Here is a 15,141-nt window from a genome sequence, read left to right on the forward strand (position 1 = left end):
TATGCTTACCATTGTATAAAATATTTGTTTTTTATCAAGGTAATTCTGAAGACGTCACTTCCACAGGTTCTTGGGCAAGTAAGGAAGCCTAAATTGTTTTTTATGTCAGTAGCATCTATAGAAATGTTTACTTCTTCCCTTCCCTGCTGTGGTACTTGAGATTCCTTCGTGATGCCAAGAGGAACACTAACTACTCAACGATCATTTCGCAACCTTGTCACTTGGCAGGGCACCCCCTCTGGAAAAATGTCAGGCCTCAGTTTTCAGAGGATTAGAAAAGCACTCTAGCTCTAAAGAGCTGCTGTAAATGTGGAGCATTTCACTTTGTGGTTAGCTCAATATCTCTAAAGGGATGACACTATAGGTCACTTTAACTTTCTTGTCTGATGAGTCAGTAGTGTTAAAACTTTAAAATACATTTGGCATCAATTAAAAGTCAGGGGGAAAAGTCTAAGTGGATCCATATGCTCCTTTTCAACAAATTTTCTTCGGTTATCAATGAAGAATACATTTCAACATGGGTACCAGTAAAAATAGACTAGCCATCTGCAGTTTCCTGGGTCTAAAAAGTAATTAATTTGCAAGCACCTAAGTGTAGTGCTGAAATATTACTGCCAAGGTTCTCTCTTTGAATGTGTGCATTTATATGAACGACTTCTAATGTTGTTGTTATTTTAGAAGAATTTATGTGCTATTTGTATATTAATCATGACTCAGGAGACTGGAAGCCAATTAATACAGACATGTAATTGCTTCTAAAAATTCTTTGCCTAAAAACATATCTAACTATATGCAGATTTTGCTTGGAATGTGGCCTTTTAATTTTTTGAAACTTATTTTACTGAAATGTATGATACTATATTTTTTTTAATATTTGTCTTGACTGGGAAAAAATTGTTTATGATTTGGTCATTTATCAAAACATGTTTGATTAAGCCGTTTATAAGAGATTCTAGTATTTTCCATATGTAATATTAATTGCTAATGGAGTTTATAAAATACTTAAGCATAAAAAGGAGGAACTGTTTGAATCTTTTAAGAAATATTTTCTAATTGCATTATCATCTTGACTTCATGATAATATTTATGTGTGTGTTTTTTAATATATTTTTGTAGATAGTTATCCTTATATCCTTGTCTTTCAGATAGTAAGGTTCCATGCTGGTGCTTTTCCTGTCTATATTGTCTCTAATATTCTTCTTACTTATGGAGGACAATTGAGCACATTGAGAGCAACAGGTAGCTTTCTAGAAATTCATTTTTTTTCTGTCACAAGTGTTTTTAGAGCAATTACTTAATCAATTTACCAATGGAAGACCAGCTAGTTGTGAATATTTTAAGCTAAGTGTCATTCAACTTATGCAAATACTTAGATCTGTGCTCTTTGGTTTTGGGTTTTGTTTGCTGGTAGGTCTCCAAGGTTGTGTTGTAGCAGAATATTTCCTTATCATTTTATTCTGCAATCCCTTCTTCATGAATTATTTGTGTTGCACAGTATTTTTGCATTAATAGAAGTCTACTTAAAAATACATTAAAAGGTTTAAAATATATTGTTAGTATGCAAAAACCACTTTATTTCTTGCACAAAGATGAGATTTGCAGAATAACTTTGAGCCCTGTCTTCAGACAAAATGCATTTTTATTAAAATTCAGGTGGTGTTTGTAACAAATTCCATAATGTCTCTAGAAGCTCTTGTGACTTATTACCTAATGTGAGTGATCCAGTGAATAAGGGCCTTGGTGATGAAGTATGCAGACTTGCAGTACTGTTACAAGACATGGTTATCTTTTCAAGTAAACTTTCAAACTGTTGTCTGAATTTATTTGTGTTGTGAATGATGTTTGTTAAAGTTCATGACATAATAGTAACCACAGATACTCTCTGTTCTTGATTCTAGGCCAGTGTTCAGACTTTTCCCTGGAACTAGTTAGGACAGCTAAGCCCTACAAAGTAGAACCTCTTATAAGCATTGTTGTGTTTCTGCAGGGGTGAGTCTGCATCATTTATTTATTTATTTATTTATTTATTTAAAACAGTTTCAAAACCAGAAGTTTCAGTAAAACTATTGCTGGGGAGGAATATTATTTTATCTCTAGTCATTGTGAACACCTGACTGTGATTTTGTTTGAAAGGCTGTAGTAGGAGGAATAGCTGATAGGTATCTTACTGTAAAGCAATTGGAAGTGATAAATAATACTGCTTTCATGTTTTTGGCAGGTTTAACTGGTTTAGAGAGATATGGGAATCACTGTCACTACCAGAGGTGGATGCTGCTGTTCTGAGTAGTCAGGATGCATGGTTCCCCCTTGTGTCCCTGATTCTATTTCTTTTTGGGACAGGCATTGCCTACTGGAGTGCAGTATTTTTCTCTACGTCTCTGAGACTCTTCTCTTCATTATGGTTAACTCTGATCAGGTAAAACAGCATGATGTCATATAATTATGTTCTTTTAGATGACTTTAACCACCTCTGTTTCCTTCTGTGTGAATGTCTGGGCAGATTGAACTCTGCAATGTAGTTAATATGTGACTTTAGACATCTGGGTTTGTAGGTGTTAAGAACTAAAGGAATATGATGATTGCCTCCTATTCCTTATTCCCCATCTCCAAAAGAGAACATAAATGGATTTCTTGTTATCTTCACCAGCTGTTATAAAGGTTTTCAGTTTGGTTTTGAGGATAACTTATAGGGGAAGAGAAAGCAAATGAACTATTCCCTTTTCAGCAACTCAAGGAAAAAAAGGTGTGTATATATATATATATATATCAAAAAGGGACTATAGTCTTAGAATCCATTCCTCACTAGTGATATTGGATCAACTGCATTAAATAATACAAGCAGGTTTCTAAAACAAAAACTTCTTGAACATTCATTTTACTCTACAAGACTGTTTAATTATATAAGTATGTCTAAGAACACCGGAATGCTTTTGGTTGTACAGAAGAGTATTCAAATATGAAAGTGGTTTTAAAAACGAAAGGAAAATAAAGAGATTTTGAAAGAGTAAGTTAGTAAATTGGATAACATGCTTCTCTGAGGTTATAGTTTTCGTGGCTTGCGTGTTCTGACACAGATCCTCATTTCCATTTGAGCCAAATTGTCTCCAGAAGGCTGGTTGGGATGCTCTTTAAGTAAATACCCACTAAATGATCTCTTTCTTCTTTTAATCACTAGCACTTCTGGTCTTACTTGACCAAATAATAGATGTAGGTTTGGCTATTTTTTCTCTGCCATTTTGTTTATAAATTACAGTGGATGTTTCAGTATTAGTTTTAAGTGACAAATTAATGAATTTCTGAGTTTGAAGTTATTCCTATTAAATTTTTAAGGATTTTACCTCAACTCCTACTCTTTTCATTAAAGCTTTTGATTTCTCGACCCTGAGAATGCCTTGGGCAGAGGCAGGAAAATAAGATTTTGTGTGACTACTTGTAAGTCAGCTGGTTCATTTTTAAATTCTAGTCCCTTACACAGTTCTAGTACCTAACATGGGTTTTGATCTACTCCTGAATTCCTTGCTAAAAACCTCAAAAATGATTTTCTATAAATCTCTCTGAAGTAGATAGCATTCACTTGAGTTTTGTTTAGTGTTCATTTGATAAGAAGACTTATCTTGCAAAGTAGTTTATGTAGCGGTTGTTAGATATGTTTAAATTTGTCTAACTTTATTTTTCCAGTGTTAAATCAATATTCAGGAACATTTTTTTCTTTTCAGTCATTCAAAAAACAGAATTATTCTTTCATCTTTTTGGGTCTGCTGTTGTTACAAAAATATAACAGTAATTTTATTTCTTTTTTTTTTTTTTTTTTTTTAGACCTACTGTACTGCAAAAAGATAAGTTGATTACACCTCGAAGACTCTGTGGGGTGTTATCTCTTGCTTTGGTTAGCTGGACAACTTGTGGTGCATTTGCTGTATTCCTTATTTATCTTCAATACTTGTTTAAGGTATGGAAAGGCTAAACATTCTCAATTTGTAACTGAATTGAAAATTTTGTGTGCTTTGAATGAACCCCATGTTAAAATCAAAAATCCAAATTACCATTTTTCATACATTAATGTTCTTATTCTCATACTTGAAATAGGTATTTTTTTAATTTAGTGGAGTGTAAACAAAAACTCCTTTGAAGAGAAACTTTAGCAAAGGGAGGACTTGAAATGATCTGTAGAGTATTTTATACTTTTCATAAATCTTTATGGAGTAAAAGGAAGGAGGGTGGATATATTGAAGAACTAGGGATAGTCTTCTTGTATGTCTAATCTGCTCCCTTGGGTAGTGCCACAAAGACCCATATTTAGTCCCTGCCATTCCGTTTCCATGGTCTTCCTTGCATCAGAGCCTCTAACTCCTCTGATTCACCCTATAGTTATACAGCTGTTAAATCAGCTGCTGTACTCGGCTCCTAGGGAAGCAGGGGAGCATGGATCTGGGAGTAGGGGCACAAAGCAGAGCAGCTTTGGTGGTCTGGAGCAGGCAAGTGGCAGCTGAGAGCACAGCCTGAGGAACAGCACTAACTCAAATTGAACTCCATGTGACATAAGGTTCTGTGAAGACTGTTCCCATGCTGACATAACTCCCCCTTCTGCAGTACATTTCTGACATGGAACTTCTCCTATAAGACCAGTTTAGGTTTCTGCAGAAAGTAAAGTAGAAATAAATTAGCAGGAGGTGAGGAATATGCAGGTTTCCCACTCTGTCAAGCACAGTAGAAAGGGAGAAAGCAGAGCAGCCTATTTTCTCTCTGTGCTTGGAAATTCCTCCTTAATAGAGCACTTTGGATGCTGCTGATAAAGACAGAGGGAATTCTTGCACTGCAGCTCTCTTGGGGCCCTAAAATCATCTAGCTATAAAAAAAGAAGTAAAAATAATGTCCTCATTTTTTTTTCCTATACTAAGTGTTTTTTGTGAAGAAACATTACTAAAAACTGAACCCTTTATCTTGCAGGTTATAAAACTGCATGTGAGTGTAAGAGCAGAACAAAACAAGCTCAACAGGGTAAGTCTGTTTCCTTCTTCTGTTCCAAACTAACACCAAAAATTGTTTGGCAAACTTATGCCTTATGAATTGGTAGTAATAGGTTGTGCTGTGATGACTGGATGAAACATAGTTAAAAAAGCCAGAAAAAGTTGTTGAAAGTTTTCCTTGGGTTTCTTTGAGTGGATTTTTTGTGTGTTTCTTTTTCAGTCCTCTCCTTTCATTTTCATATAATTTTGTTTTGTTTCATTGGGGGGGGGGGTTCTGTCATTGGAAGTTAGTATCTGCCAACTCATTAGTTCATCTTTGCTATTTATTCCCACAGCTAATATTTTACTCCCAGTTACATTACCTCCTATATCTTTTCTGTGAATGATCATCTGTGATTTTTCACCCACATGCTTTATTACTCCTTTTATTCTGTTCTTTCCCCTTCCAGGAACTCCATTTCTTATCACTGCATTGGTGTCAGGGCATCTCCATGCTCCATTCTTTTCTTCCACAACATCTAAACTCATAGTGTATGAGAAATTTCTGGTTAAATTTAGATGCTTTAAAATTGAACTATCGAATTTCACTTTTGATGGCTTTTTGAGGCTTAAATTGCAAATTTTCTTCCTAGTCAGAGCTGGTGTGATACTGTTAGGATTTTTTTTTCTATCCTCTTTCCCCAGCATGGGTTCTTACAAGCCTGTGCACATTTTTGTGACTTTCTGTCTTTTATTTTCAGGATTCAGACCACTCAAAAGAACCTTCACAGAACTCCAGTATAAACACAGTCAAACCCCAGAGTTCGATGGACAGTGTTCCAGAAGCAAACCAACCTCTTGCCAACAGTACAACAATTGCTGAAGCTGTTAATAGTCTTAAGATGCATTTTACAATCCTCAATTTATTCACGTGGATTGTGCTGCTCAACTTGCCATCTTTAATTTATTGGCTAAAAAATCTTAGGTAAATTCTTAAATTGTGACTAAGGTGGAAGAAAGGAGTATGAACCTTTGAGGAGTATAAAATTGGAAATATTTCTCTTTACATTATTAGCTACCTTATAGTTTCAAATATTTCTGTTAATTGTTATTGTCTTGTCTCTGCAATCTGGTTTGTGCTATGGTGGAAATAGGTGTTAAGGGAATCAGTGATATGTTGAAGAAAGTAGTGATTCAGAAATGATTTAAAATCAGGCTCTGATGCTATATAGATTTCAAGTATATTTGTTATCAGCACAAGTTTGTTCCCAATGTAGATATTATTTGGTAGCCTAATTTGGAAGTAACAAGCTTTTTAAACCATTTCTTTGCAGGTACAATGTTAGACTTGAGCCTGATCCATGTAGATCTACAGCTATTATCATCGTATGCATTTTAGAAATTCTAATGAATTCAAGTACTTCTGAAGTGAAATCAAGGTACTATAGCCTAATCTTTAGTTTTGTTTTCCTGCTTCTTCGTTACTTACCATTTGTGTGGTAAAACTTAACTTATGCTGTACAGACCTGTAATTGTTCAGCCCATGTAGAGATTCAGGAACTCACGTGGTAAATCCGAAAGACCAGGTAAAATATATGCAAATTACCTCTAGTTCAGCTAAGTGGAGAAAATCCTTTGTATTTGCCACATAGAAGTAAATTAGTCATGTGCTGTCTAAGCAGTTGATTGCATAATTACTTCTTACTGTGACTTTTTAATTCATGATTCATTGAATCCTTTCAAATGTTACAGAATGCTAATACATGTAGCAATTATTGTCAAAGTTACAAAGAAAAGTGAATTCTAAAGCATTATAGTAATGTTTTTGTAGCTCCCCATATGGGAACGCTTGTGGAAATGTAATGTGTTTGGATTGAGAAGTTTTGAGCACTTGGTTTTGCTGAGAGAGCATTTCTTGTCCAGATATGAAATTAGTGAATGCCTCAGGAATGACAGTGAATAATAACGAATGTCATTTAACCTCTTGATCAGTACCTGTTACCTCAAGTGATCTAAACCATTAAATCTTCCTTTGTTAGAGAACTTATTTCTAAATTAATATAGGAATATTTTAATGACATTTTACTACCCCTTTTGAGTAATTGCTCTTGCTTATGCATCAGTTGTTATTGCCCATTAGACCTAGTTGTTCAGTTTTAAAAATTAAAAAAGCCTTGAAATATAAATTGTTTTGCAAAGGAAAGTGAAATATGGTATTTGTGTACCTTCTGTATGGATGGGCTACAAAAAAATTTTTGTCTTTGTACTCTTACAGTAAACTCTTGAAGATTGCAGCCAAAGTTCCACTCCCTTTGTCTGTTGCGATGCTGGCCTTCGGACGACTGCATTTATACCGAGTGCCACACTTTGTAACCTTTTCTCTTCTCCTACATGTGCTGTGCTGTGTCGTGTAATGTTCCTTCTACACAGGAAGGACAGTGCGCTCAAGGAACTTGACACTGGAGATGGGGCAAATTTCAGCAAAGAAACGCCTAAATTAATATCATCAGTTGTTTATGTTATGTGGGAAAGAGAACAGAACTGTGAATCCTTTATGAAAAGTTCATGGTTCTGTTCATGTTGCATAGAAAGCTTTTCACAGTCTTTATCCCTGACTCTTAAAATCAAGCGATTTAACTGTGTGTAAGCACATAAATCATATCAGTGCAAGATCTCAATATTCTGCCTTGTAGACACTTTGATATTTCACTATATTGCTTTGTTGAAACAGACTTTTTTTACTCACTGTGCCATACAGTGTGTATGCTCTGAACTTGCATCTCTTGCAGGTCTAAAGTATGCTGGTTAAAAATACATTTCAAGCACACTGTGACTATCACAAAAACTACACAGCCAAGTATACTTTTAATTATTTTATGTACATTTAAAAGCTGCCACAGTTATGTCTAGACAAACTAGAATGTACTGCTTATATAGAACTGTTATTTCTATCAAATCATTTGTTCAATCAGTGTGATTTGAACATTTGTGAGATTATTAAAAGTCTTACACTTTTTACTTTTTGTGAGAGTGAGAAAACAACAGTATTCTATGTAGCTTTCTATTCAGGAAGGATACCAGCAGATTCATAAACAATTTGCTGTGATGTTGTTTTAAAACATTCAGTTTTCTCTGGCACTTTGAAATTAATCCTTGGACTTTGTCCATATGTAGAAGCTAGCAAACCTTGAGGTGTGGTGTGAGTTAAGGGTGCAGTTGCTGTACTGCACTGTTTCCAAGTAGACGAGGTAGGCTTTTTTGCTATTGTAAACAGAGAGTCAACCATCTCCTAATAAATGCCCATACATGAAATGAATATGGAATAGTTACAATATTGTAAACTCCTGCCCTGCCATACAGTGCTAACTTCTGCATGTGGACAAACTCTTAGTAATAGTGGGAAATACTGACCATAATTATTAGCTCTGTATAAACTATTATCTTAGTGCCTAGATGCTACAGTGACTGCCATTTATAATAAAGCCTAAAATAGCTGTGTGTAAGGAATTCTGTCCCCTGGGCATGTGTTTTGCCAACAGAAGAGATCTCAGTAGCCGTTAGGTTTAAATGCTGTATTGATTCTGTGTAGAGATGAGCCTACTCCTTGCTTCTGTGTTAGCTGTCTCTGCTATGTCTGAGATACCTGTTACCTTCACATGGAAATACCAGACCAGCTCAATCATCTTATAGAAATAAAGAGAAGAAGTCTACTGCTCACAGTCAATCAAGTATATTCTTGATATAGTAGTACAGCCAGCCTGACCCTTTAATTTAATTGTATCTCATTAACCTTGCCTAAAGTGCCTCAGTTAGTTCTAACGTGTTTTTAGGGTCCATTCATCTGAGCTGGCTGGAATGACTCAACTCACCCAGGGACTTTCCAGAATGAAGGACAAATGTGAAGTAAGGATGTGTTTTGTTTGCTTATATCCAAATCAGCAGTTCAAGTTATTAGTAAGTCATTAAAACTGCTGTAACTGAGTAAGGCTATTGTAGTCAGCCAAACCACTGTCACTGTTATCAGTAATCTGTGTGCTGGTATTCTAGTCTTGACCTTTTTAAAAAAAGGTTAGATTATACATAGTGTTGTAAATCAGAAAAGTTATTTGAATTGATAATATCTTGATATTTTCTAATCAAATGTATGCTACAGTATATGTATATAAGAATTTGTGTGACTAAATATACTTGTAGTTAAATCCAGCTCTTGGTTTAACTAAAAATTGCTGTTCAATCATAGAAGAATAGAGTAGTTTTTCTACTTGCAAACGGCTGTGAATGAAAGATGGTGACAGAACTGCATTAGGGCTGTCTGTGAAATGTGCAGGACCTGATTTCTGTGGAAGATAATTTTCCTTGACCTTCATGGTCCTTTTGACTTACTACTGTATTTTACTTCTGATTTTATATTGCCATCTTAATGGTCTCTTTATGCATTAATCCATTTGCTGGAACTGTTGGTGAAAAATAATAATCAGAATGGGGAAAGCAAAGTCTCTTCATGTAGTAGCTTTCATAGCTTCCAAAATACACCACAATGTGAAACCTACTGAATTAAAGCAGCATAGAATAACACCAATTGTTTTAATTTAACTTTTTTTTTTTTAAGCTGGATTTCTATTGATAGTTATTAGTACTCTTCATAAAGTAAAGTTCCAGAATCTTGTATATATTCCTGCTTGATTTTCAGGTTGGAGGTAGGAATAGATATAATACTGAGTCTGAGATCCCAGAGGGCAAGGGTTTATCACATCTCCCTCAACGCTACCTTTTCTTAGAGATAGTTTACTTTTGATGGGGAAAGGAGGGGAAATCTTACTCCTACTTTGGATTCATATGCATTGTGTGCCATTTGATAGATTAAAATTGTTGTCAGAGATGTGCATCTGGATTTTGCAGTGATCATGAACTGGACACCTTCAGCTGTTTGGCAGATTAGGAGTCTAATCCCAATTAGATCTTCTGTATAATCAGGGGATGGTAATAGGATTAGAACAAGTCCAGAGAAAAACCTATCCCGTTCTAAGAGGATGAATTATCCTGCTTGCCATTCTGGAAGGGACTAGGTTTTATAGCAGTCTAAAATTATTTTTCAGGTAAAATACAATGATTGTTTGTTACTTTTGGACAAGGAGCTTCTGTTAGGCAAATCTGTAGTTCTGCCACTGATCACAATTACCATTTTAGCAGAAATGTAGACTAATCCAATATAAATACTTTTAATTGCATATATGAGGAGGTGTAAGTATTACTGAAATATCCTTTATTATGAGTAGGGTGCATTTATAAACAGCTTTTGGCAAATACATTATAATACCTCTTATTACCTTTAGCTAAATTAAAATTCCAGTTTATTCTTCAAATTTTAGACTATGTAGACTGTGTGGGAGAAGATCAAGACACAAATTAACTTGTAAAGGTTTATACCTTGGGATGCATTCAAAATAAGAACTATTTATGTGGCTTTATTGTAGTATTTTTTATAAGCTATCAGAAGCAGAATGAGAAAACAGGGCAAGAACTTAAAGTACTTTGGTACAGCATATATGTACAGCAGAATCTTTCTTTGGCAGGGGTAGATTTCATGAGAAGCTTTTAGTGATATCTTCATACCCTGAAATTGCTCATGAAGTCTATAATCTTTTCTGGTTGATGTCATCAAACGTGGTTCCTCACAGTCTTACCATGCTCAGTCACAGTACCTGCAGGTGTAGCAAACAGCTCATAGGAGGTCTCCATGAGTCTGGTAAGGGAGGACTCACCTCTTCACTGGAATTACCAAATGTACCTTGAAACTCAATGAATGAATGTTGTCCAAAGGTGATACTTTTAGTTTTGATTTAAAGGTTGGTTGCAGTGTGTCACATTTCAGCATCCTGTTAAAAGGGGGTTGGTTTTTTTTGAGTTTTGGTGGGAGGGGGTTTTTTTGGCATGTTTTATTTCCAAAAAACTTGCAATAAATGGAATTCAAGTTAATATTATTTCCAATATTTAGAGTTCTGCCCTGATTTTAGTTTTGAGTGAGCTAATTCATGTAGCAATTCATTACTGAATATTAATTTGCTAAGTTTTAAAAGAAACAGATGAATAATAAAAAAACCCTAAACAGTGCAGTAGTAATATATTGCAGGAGTCATAGAGACTACCTGCATGTCTAAGGGAATTTTTCATTACCCTAATTGGACTGTCTTTAAAGTCAGCGATTAATAAAATCAAATTTATTGATACTTAATAAAACCCAAAGCATTGCATATTTTGGTATTTGATATGACAGCTAATTTTCCATGTGTTTGCAAGTTACAAGGTGATGACCTTGTTACTTGACTTTTTTCTGAAATCTGATACATTTGCTTCTAAGCTTTGACAGGACAGAATAAAGTCAATTATGTGCCTGTCAATAAATGTTAACATTTGAGAAACTTTCATTCAAATCAAGTTTATTTCAATACAGTGACGAGTATGTTTAGACTTTATTTGCACTGAGAAAAATTTGCTGACCTTCAATACTGAGTTATGAAAATGTTTTTAGAAGCTGTTATCGTGTCTGTACAGAATTGTATTGCTGTTTTAAGTCATTCAACTACTAGAAAATTGTTGTTGTAAAACAGACTAAATTCTTAATGCTTATTTTTCATTTAATGGTGAATGTTTCTCACTTAATTTACAGCTTTGACATTTTGCCTCTCTTTTTTTCTGGGAGATAATCAAGCTAGCTTTTATAAGCACTTAGCTTGGTACTGTGAAATATAAAATTTTCCTCACTGTTCCTTTAGGGGAGACCTACTTTTGTCACCAAAGCTCCCTGCTGCTGTTGTATACCCTCTAGGAAATGTGTGCCAATGAACGACAATTCAGAACTAATTCCTTTTTTATGTTAAAGTAAAATAGTTTTTCTGCCTTTTTTTTAGAACCAGAACTTTAGGCTAGAATATTAGATTCCGTAAAATCTTAAAAAATTTATTTGAAAACCTTTTACAAAGATTATACTTTCTGATTTATATCGTTATTTATGGAAGAAGGTGTTCAATGCTTTTAATCAGCTCATCTATCCTCAAACTTAAATAAAAACTATACGTTTTGTCTTATTAATAAACATTAATGCTTTTAAAAATTAATGTTAAGCATTTAAGGAGAAAATTCCATAGCTCTTACTTAAGCAAATCTGCCCAGCACCTCCATTTTCAGGTCTAAGCACGTAACCGCCTCTAATATGTGCTTGTTGCCTTGAAGCATAAAAAACCTGAGGTGGGATGTTTTGACTTTAATTTTGCTTAAGATTTAGGGTTTCATTCTGCATTCTTAAAAATAGACAGATTTTGCTACTCGTGCTATCATAAACAAGCCTTGTGAGCATGGCCTCTCTACAGTTGTTGGCAGGTTGTGGTCTGGAGTCTGTAGGAATTTGTGTGGTATCAGAGCTAATTTTGCGTGTATGAAAACCAGGAATGGCACACAGAAACTTGTTCTTTTGTGGCACATCATTCCAGTTCCTCCTTCCATATGCAGTTATCTTTGGTTTGCAGTGTCCTTCCCCTGTAGCACAAACCACGATGCTCACAGCACATGAGGCACCATGGCTGGCCTGGTGAAGACACAGCAGCTGTCCTGGAGGCTGTTGTTCTAGTGAAGCTTTGCCTGTTTGTTGAAATACCAGCCAAGACTCTTTTTTCTCTTCACCTTTAATTTCAGAGTATATATATTAAGCATCAAATGTGCAAGTGTGTTGATGTTTAGTTTTACAAAAGGCTGAGTGCACTATTTTGGCATCAATTCAGGCTTCAGTATTTTCCACCTACATCACTTTGAGTGTGAACAGTATTTGAGACTGCAGCACCTGACAACTGAAATATTTTACAGAAGTCTACAGGTAGTAGACAGGACACATAAAATTAGAGTGCCAGACCAAAACTGAATTGTGAAATTCCTCACTGTGACTTTAAACTTGTAGCTTTCTAGAGATAAAAAAAACAGAAAAAAAAATACTGTGCCTTAAACCAGTAAATGAATACACTTTTAACTGTAGCCTGTGGACTTCTGTAGCCTTATATTCAATTTTTGAAGTTGACCAAAAATGTTTGTGTGGATCATACTGAAACTTGATTTGGGGAAAATACTTAATTATTTTGACCCCAATTTACACTTAGAGAAGTGAAGATTTATGACAAGTACAATATATTTTTGGTTTGGAATCACACCAACCAGTTAGAAAGCTTTAGCTAACCTTAATTTCTCAAATCTTTTTGTTATATAGAAAAGAAAAATAAGGAAAAGTAGTCTCAGATATGTTTCTCAACTTTGAAGTCTGTGTGTCAAATTTTTTTGAAACATTTTGTTCTTTATTTTCTTCAAAATAAAAAAAAAGTCCTCTAATTGTAGTTTAAGCAAAATACTGTATTAAGCCATTGAATATCAAAAATCTATGCTGGTGTGAGAAGAAAACTAGAAAGGGGTGAGATGAATTGTTTGTGTTAAGACTCCAGAAGTTTTGAATAATAAATTCACTTTTTAGGAAAAATATTCACATGTAAGTCCTTGAAAATTCATATATAAATTCCCCTTTTTTTGGGAAAAAATTTATACATTGTTCTTCCTAATTCATTAAAGAAAACCAGAAATAGTCAAGATCTTAAAATGTTGTTTTAATACAGTAGAAGATTTCTTACGTATATTTTTTTGATATGAAGAGCTAAGGAAAAGCCACTGCTGTCTTTCCTTATACGTCTCTTGAGGATTCTTTGTGTGTTTTGAACAAACACCCACAAATTGTGACTCCTTCACCTTCCTGTGTTCGTACCACGTAACATGGGACCTTGGAAAATGATGCCATCTCCAAGCTTATTGTTGTACTGTGGGTATTTAGATATGCACACACAATGACTGCATGTCAGCAGATCACACTAGTTGTTCGAAGCAATACAAATCAAAGTTACTAACCTTCCTTTATTCACAACTACCTTGACTCTGGGTGCCACAATGCTGCTGATGCTGTGGCACACCAGATAACATGCAATTTTTGTGTCTTCTCTGCTACTTCCTTCTGTGTGTTCGTTTAGGACTCTTAAAACTCATTCTGGTCACCTAAGTTTTTCTTCTGTGATGATGTTTCAGTAATCCTACTCATTGGTGATTTCCTAGCTACAGGAATGTTCTAGTATTAAAATTTATTGAGAGGGGAGAACAACCTTCGTGGCCTTTATATATGATGATAACTCGAGAAAAACTCTGTAACTTGATTCCCCGTCTACCTTTTAATTGTTTTTCCAGGCACAAAGACAGAATGATGTTGGCAAAAATATCTGGTTTGGGTAATTAGAGTGGAGTTGTTTGTTTGGGTTTAAGAGGACTTAAAACTTGGAAGAACACGTACATCATTTTGGGAAAAATCTATCAGAAGCAACCTGTCTTACATGTTTTTAAGTCTTCCACTGTTTTCAGTTCTTACATAGCTACTGTCAACCTGGTGTTGTGTTGTACATGGAACTAACTCTTAATAATTACAGGTTTCTAGAGATGTTGACAGGGTCTTATCTGTAAATGTTTGAATGATGCTACAGTAAATTATTGTGCTTATTAAAATGTTTATAACTAAGTTGTTACAGGTCGTGCCATGCATCATAAGCTTTGGCAAAGCCCTTGTCTTGTGAGATGCTCAGAAAACTTTGGAGAAGAGGTATTTTCAGCTAATGTTGAAATTGCAGAAAACTGAAATCTCATAGTCTTTAAAAACTGTGCTTTTAGATACTGCTACTCTTTTGTTGTAGTTGAGGGCAACTTGATTGGGAACTACTCTGGGATATTTATATTTTGTTTGATGTTTTCCCAGTATGCAATGTATACTTCAAATTTTTTTATTTGTCTTTTTTTACCTAAGTGTGCATGACTTAGAGTACATTGTATAGCACATCCCCTGCTAAATGAACATTTTTGTATGGTGTCCTAACGTGGTTGCATTAGTACAAATAGTTGCAATTCACAAAAAAGTGCCACGTACCAGTCATAGTCTGTAGAGTGTTGTGTGACCTGTACTTCTGTTGTACAAACACGCTAACGAGTGTTGTGATGAACGTTTGCCTTAGTCTTTGCTCAGGTACTCATGTGGAGCAGTCTGGTGCTTTTCCTTCTAACTTGTAATACTTGGAATTCTAAGCAGAAAATAAAAGATAGCAAACAAAAGCCTTGTGGTTGGAGCAGTGCT

The 15,141-nt window shown here is 34.9% G+C and overlaps 1 protein-coding gene across 3 annotated transcripts in view; it reads left to right on the forward strand.

The window, feature by feature from the left end:
- The window catches only part of PGAP1 (post-GPI attachment to proteins inositol deacylase 1), a 36,893-nt gene extending 21,779 nt beyond the window's left edge, over positions 1 to 15,114 (forward strand). For all 3 annotated transcript variants that reach the window (XM_027730696.2, XM_027730697.2, XM_039378865.1), the window contains 9 exons: positions 40 to 78; positions 1,146 to 1,239; positions 1,899 to 1,989; positions 2,219 to 2,416; positions 3,817 to 3,949; positions 4,948 to 4,998; positions 5,708 to 5,931; positions 6,281 to 6,385; positions 7,222 to 15,114. In XM_027730696.2, the coding sequence (XP_027586497.1) occupies positions 40 to 78; positions 1,146 to 1,239; positions 1,899 to 1,989; positions 2,219 to 2,416; positions 3,817 to 3,949; positions 4,948 to 4,998; positions 5,708 to 5,931; positions 6,281 to 6,385; positions 7,222 to 7,360 (1,074 nt within the window). In that variant the 3' untranslated portion in view covers positions 7,361 to 15,114. The remainder of the gene's footprint in view (positions 1 to 39; positions 79 to 1,145; positions 1,240 to 1,898; positions 1,990 to 2,218; positions 2,417 to 3,816; positions 3,950 to 4,947; positions 4,999 to 5,707; positions 5,932 to 6,280; positions 6,386 to 7,221) is intronic.
- The last annotated feature ends 27 nt before the right edge of the window (positions 15,115 to 15,141 follow it).

The sequence above is a fragment of the Pipra filicauda genome, unplaced genomic scaffold (genome assembly GCF_003945595.2).
Source record: "Pipra filicauda isolate LSUMZ 115617 unplaced genomic scaffold, ASM394559v2 scaffold149_size4050908_pilon, whole genome shotgun sequence".
Classification (NCBI taxonomy): Eukaryota; Metazoa; Chordata; class Aves; order Passeriformes; family Pipridae; genus Pipra; species Pipra filicauda.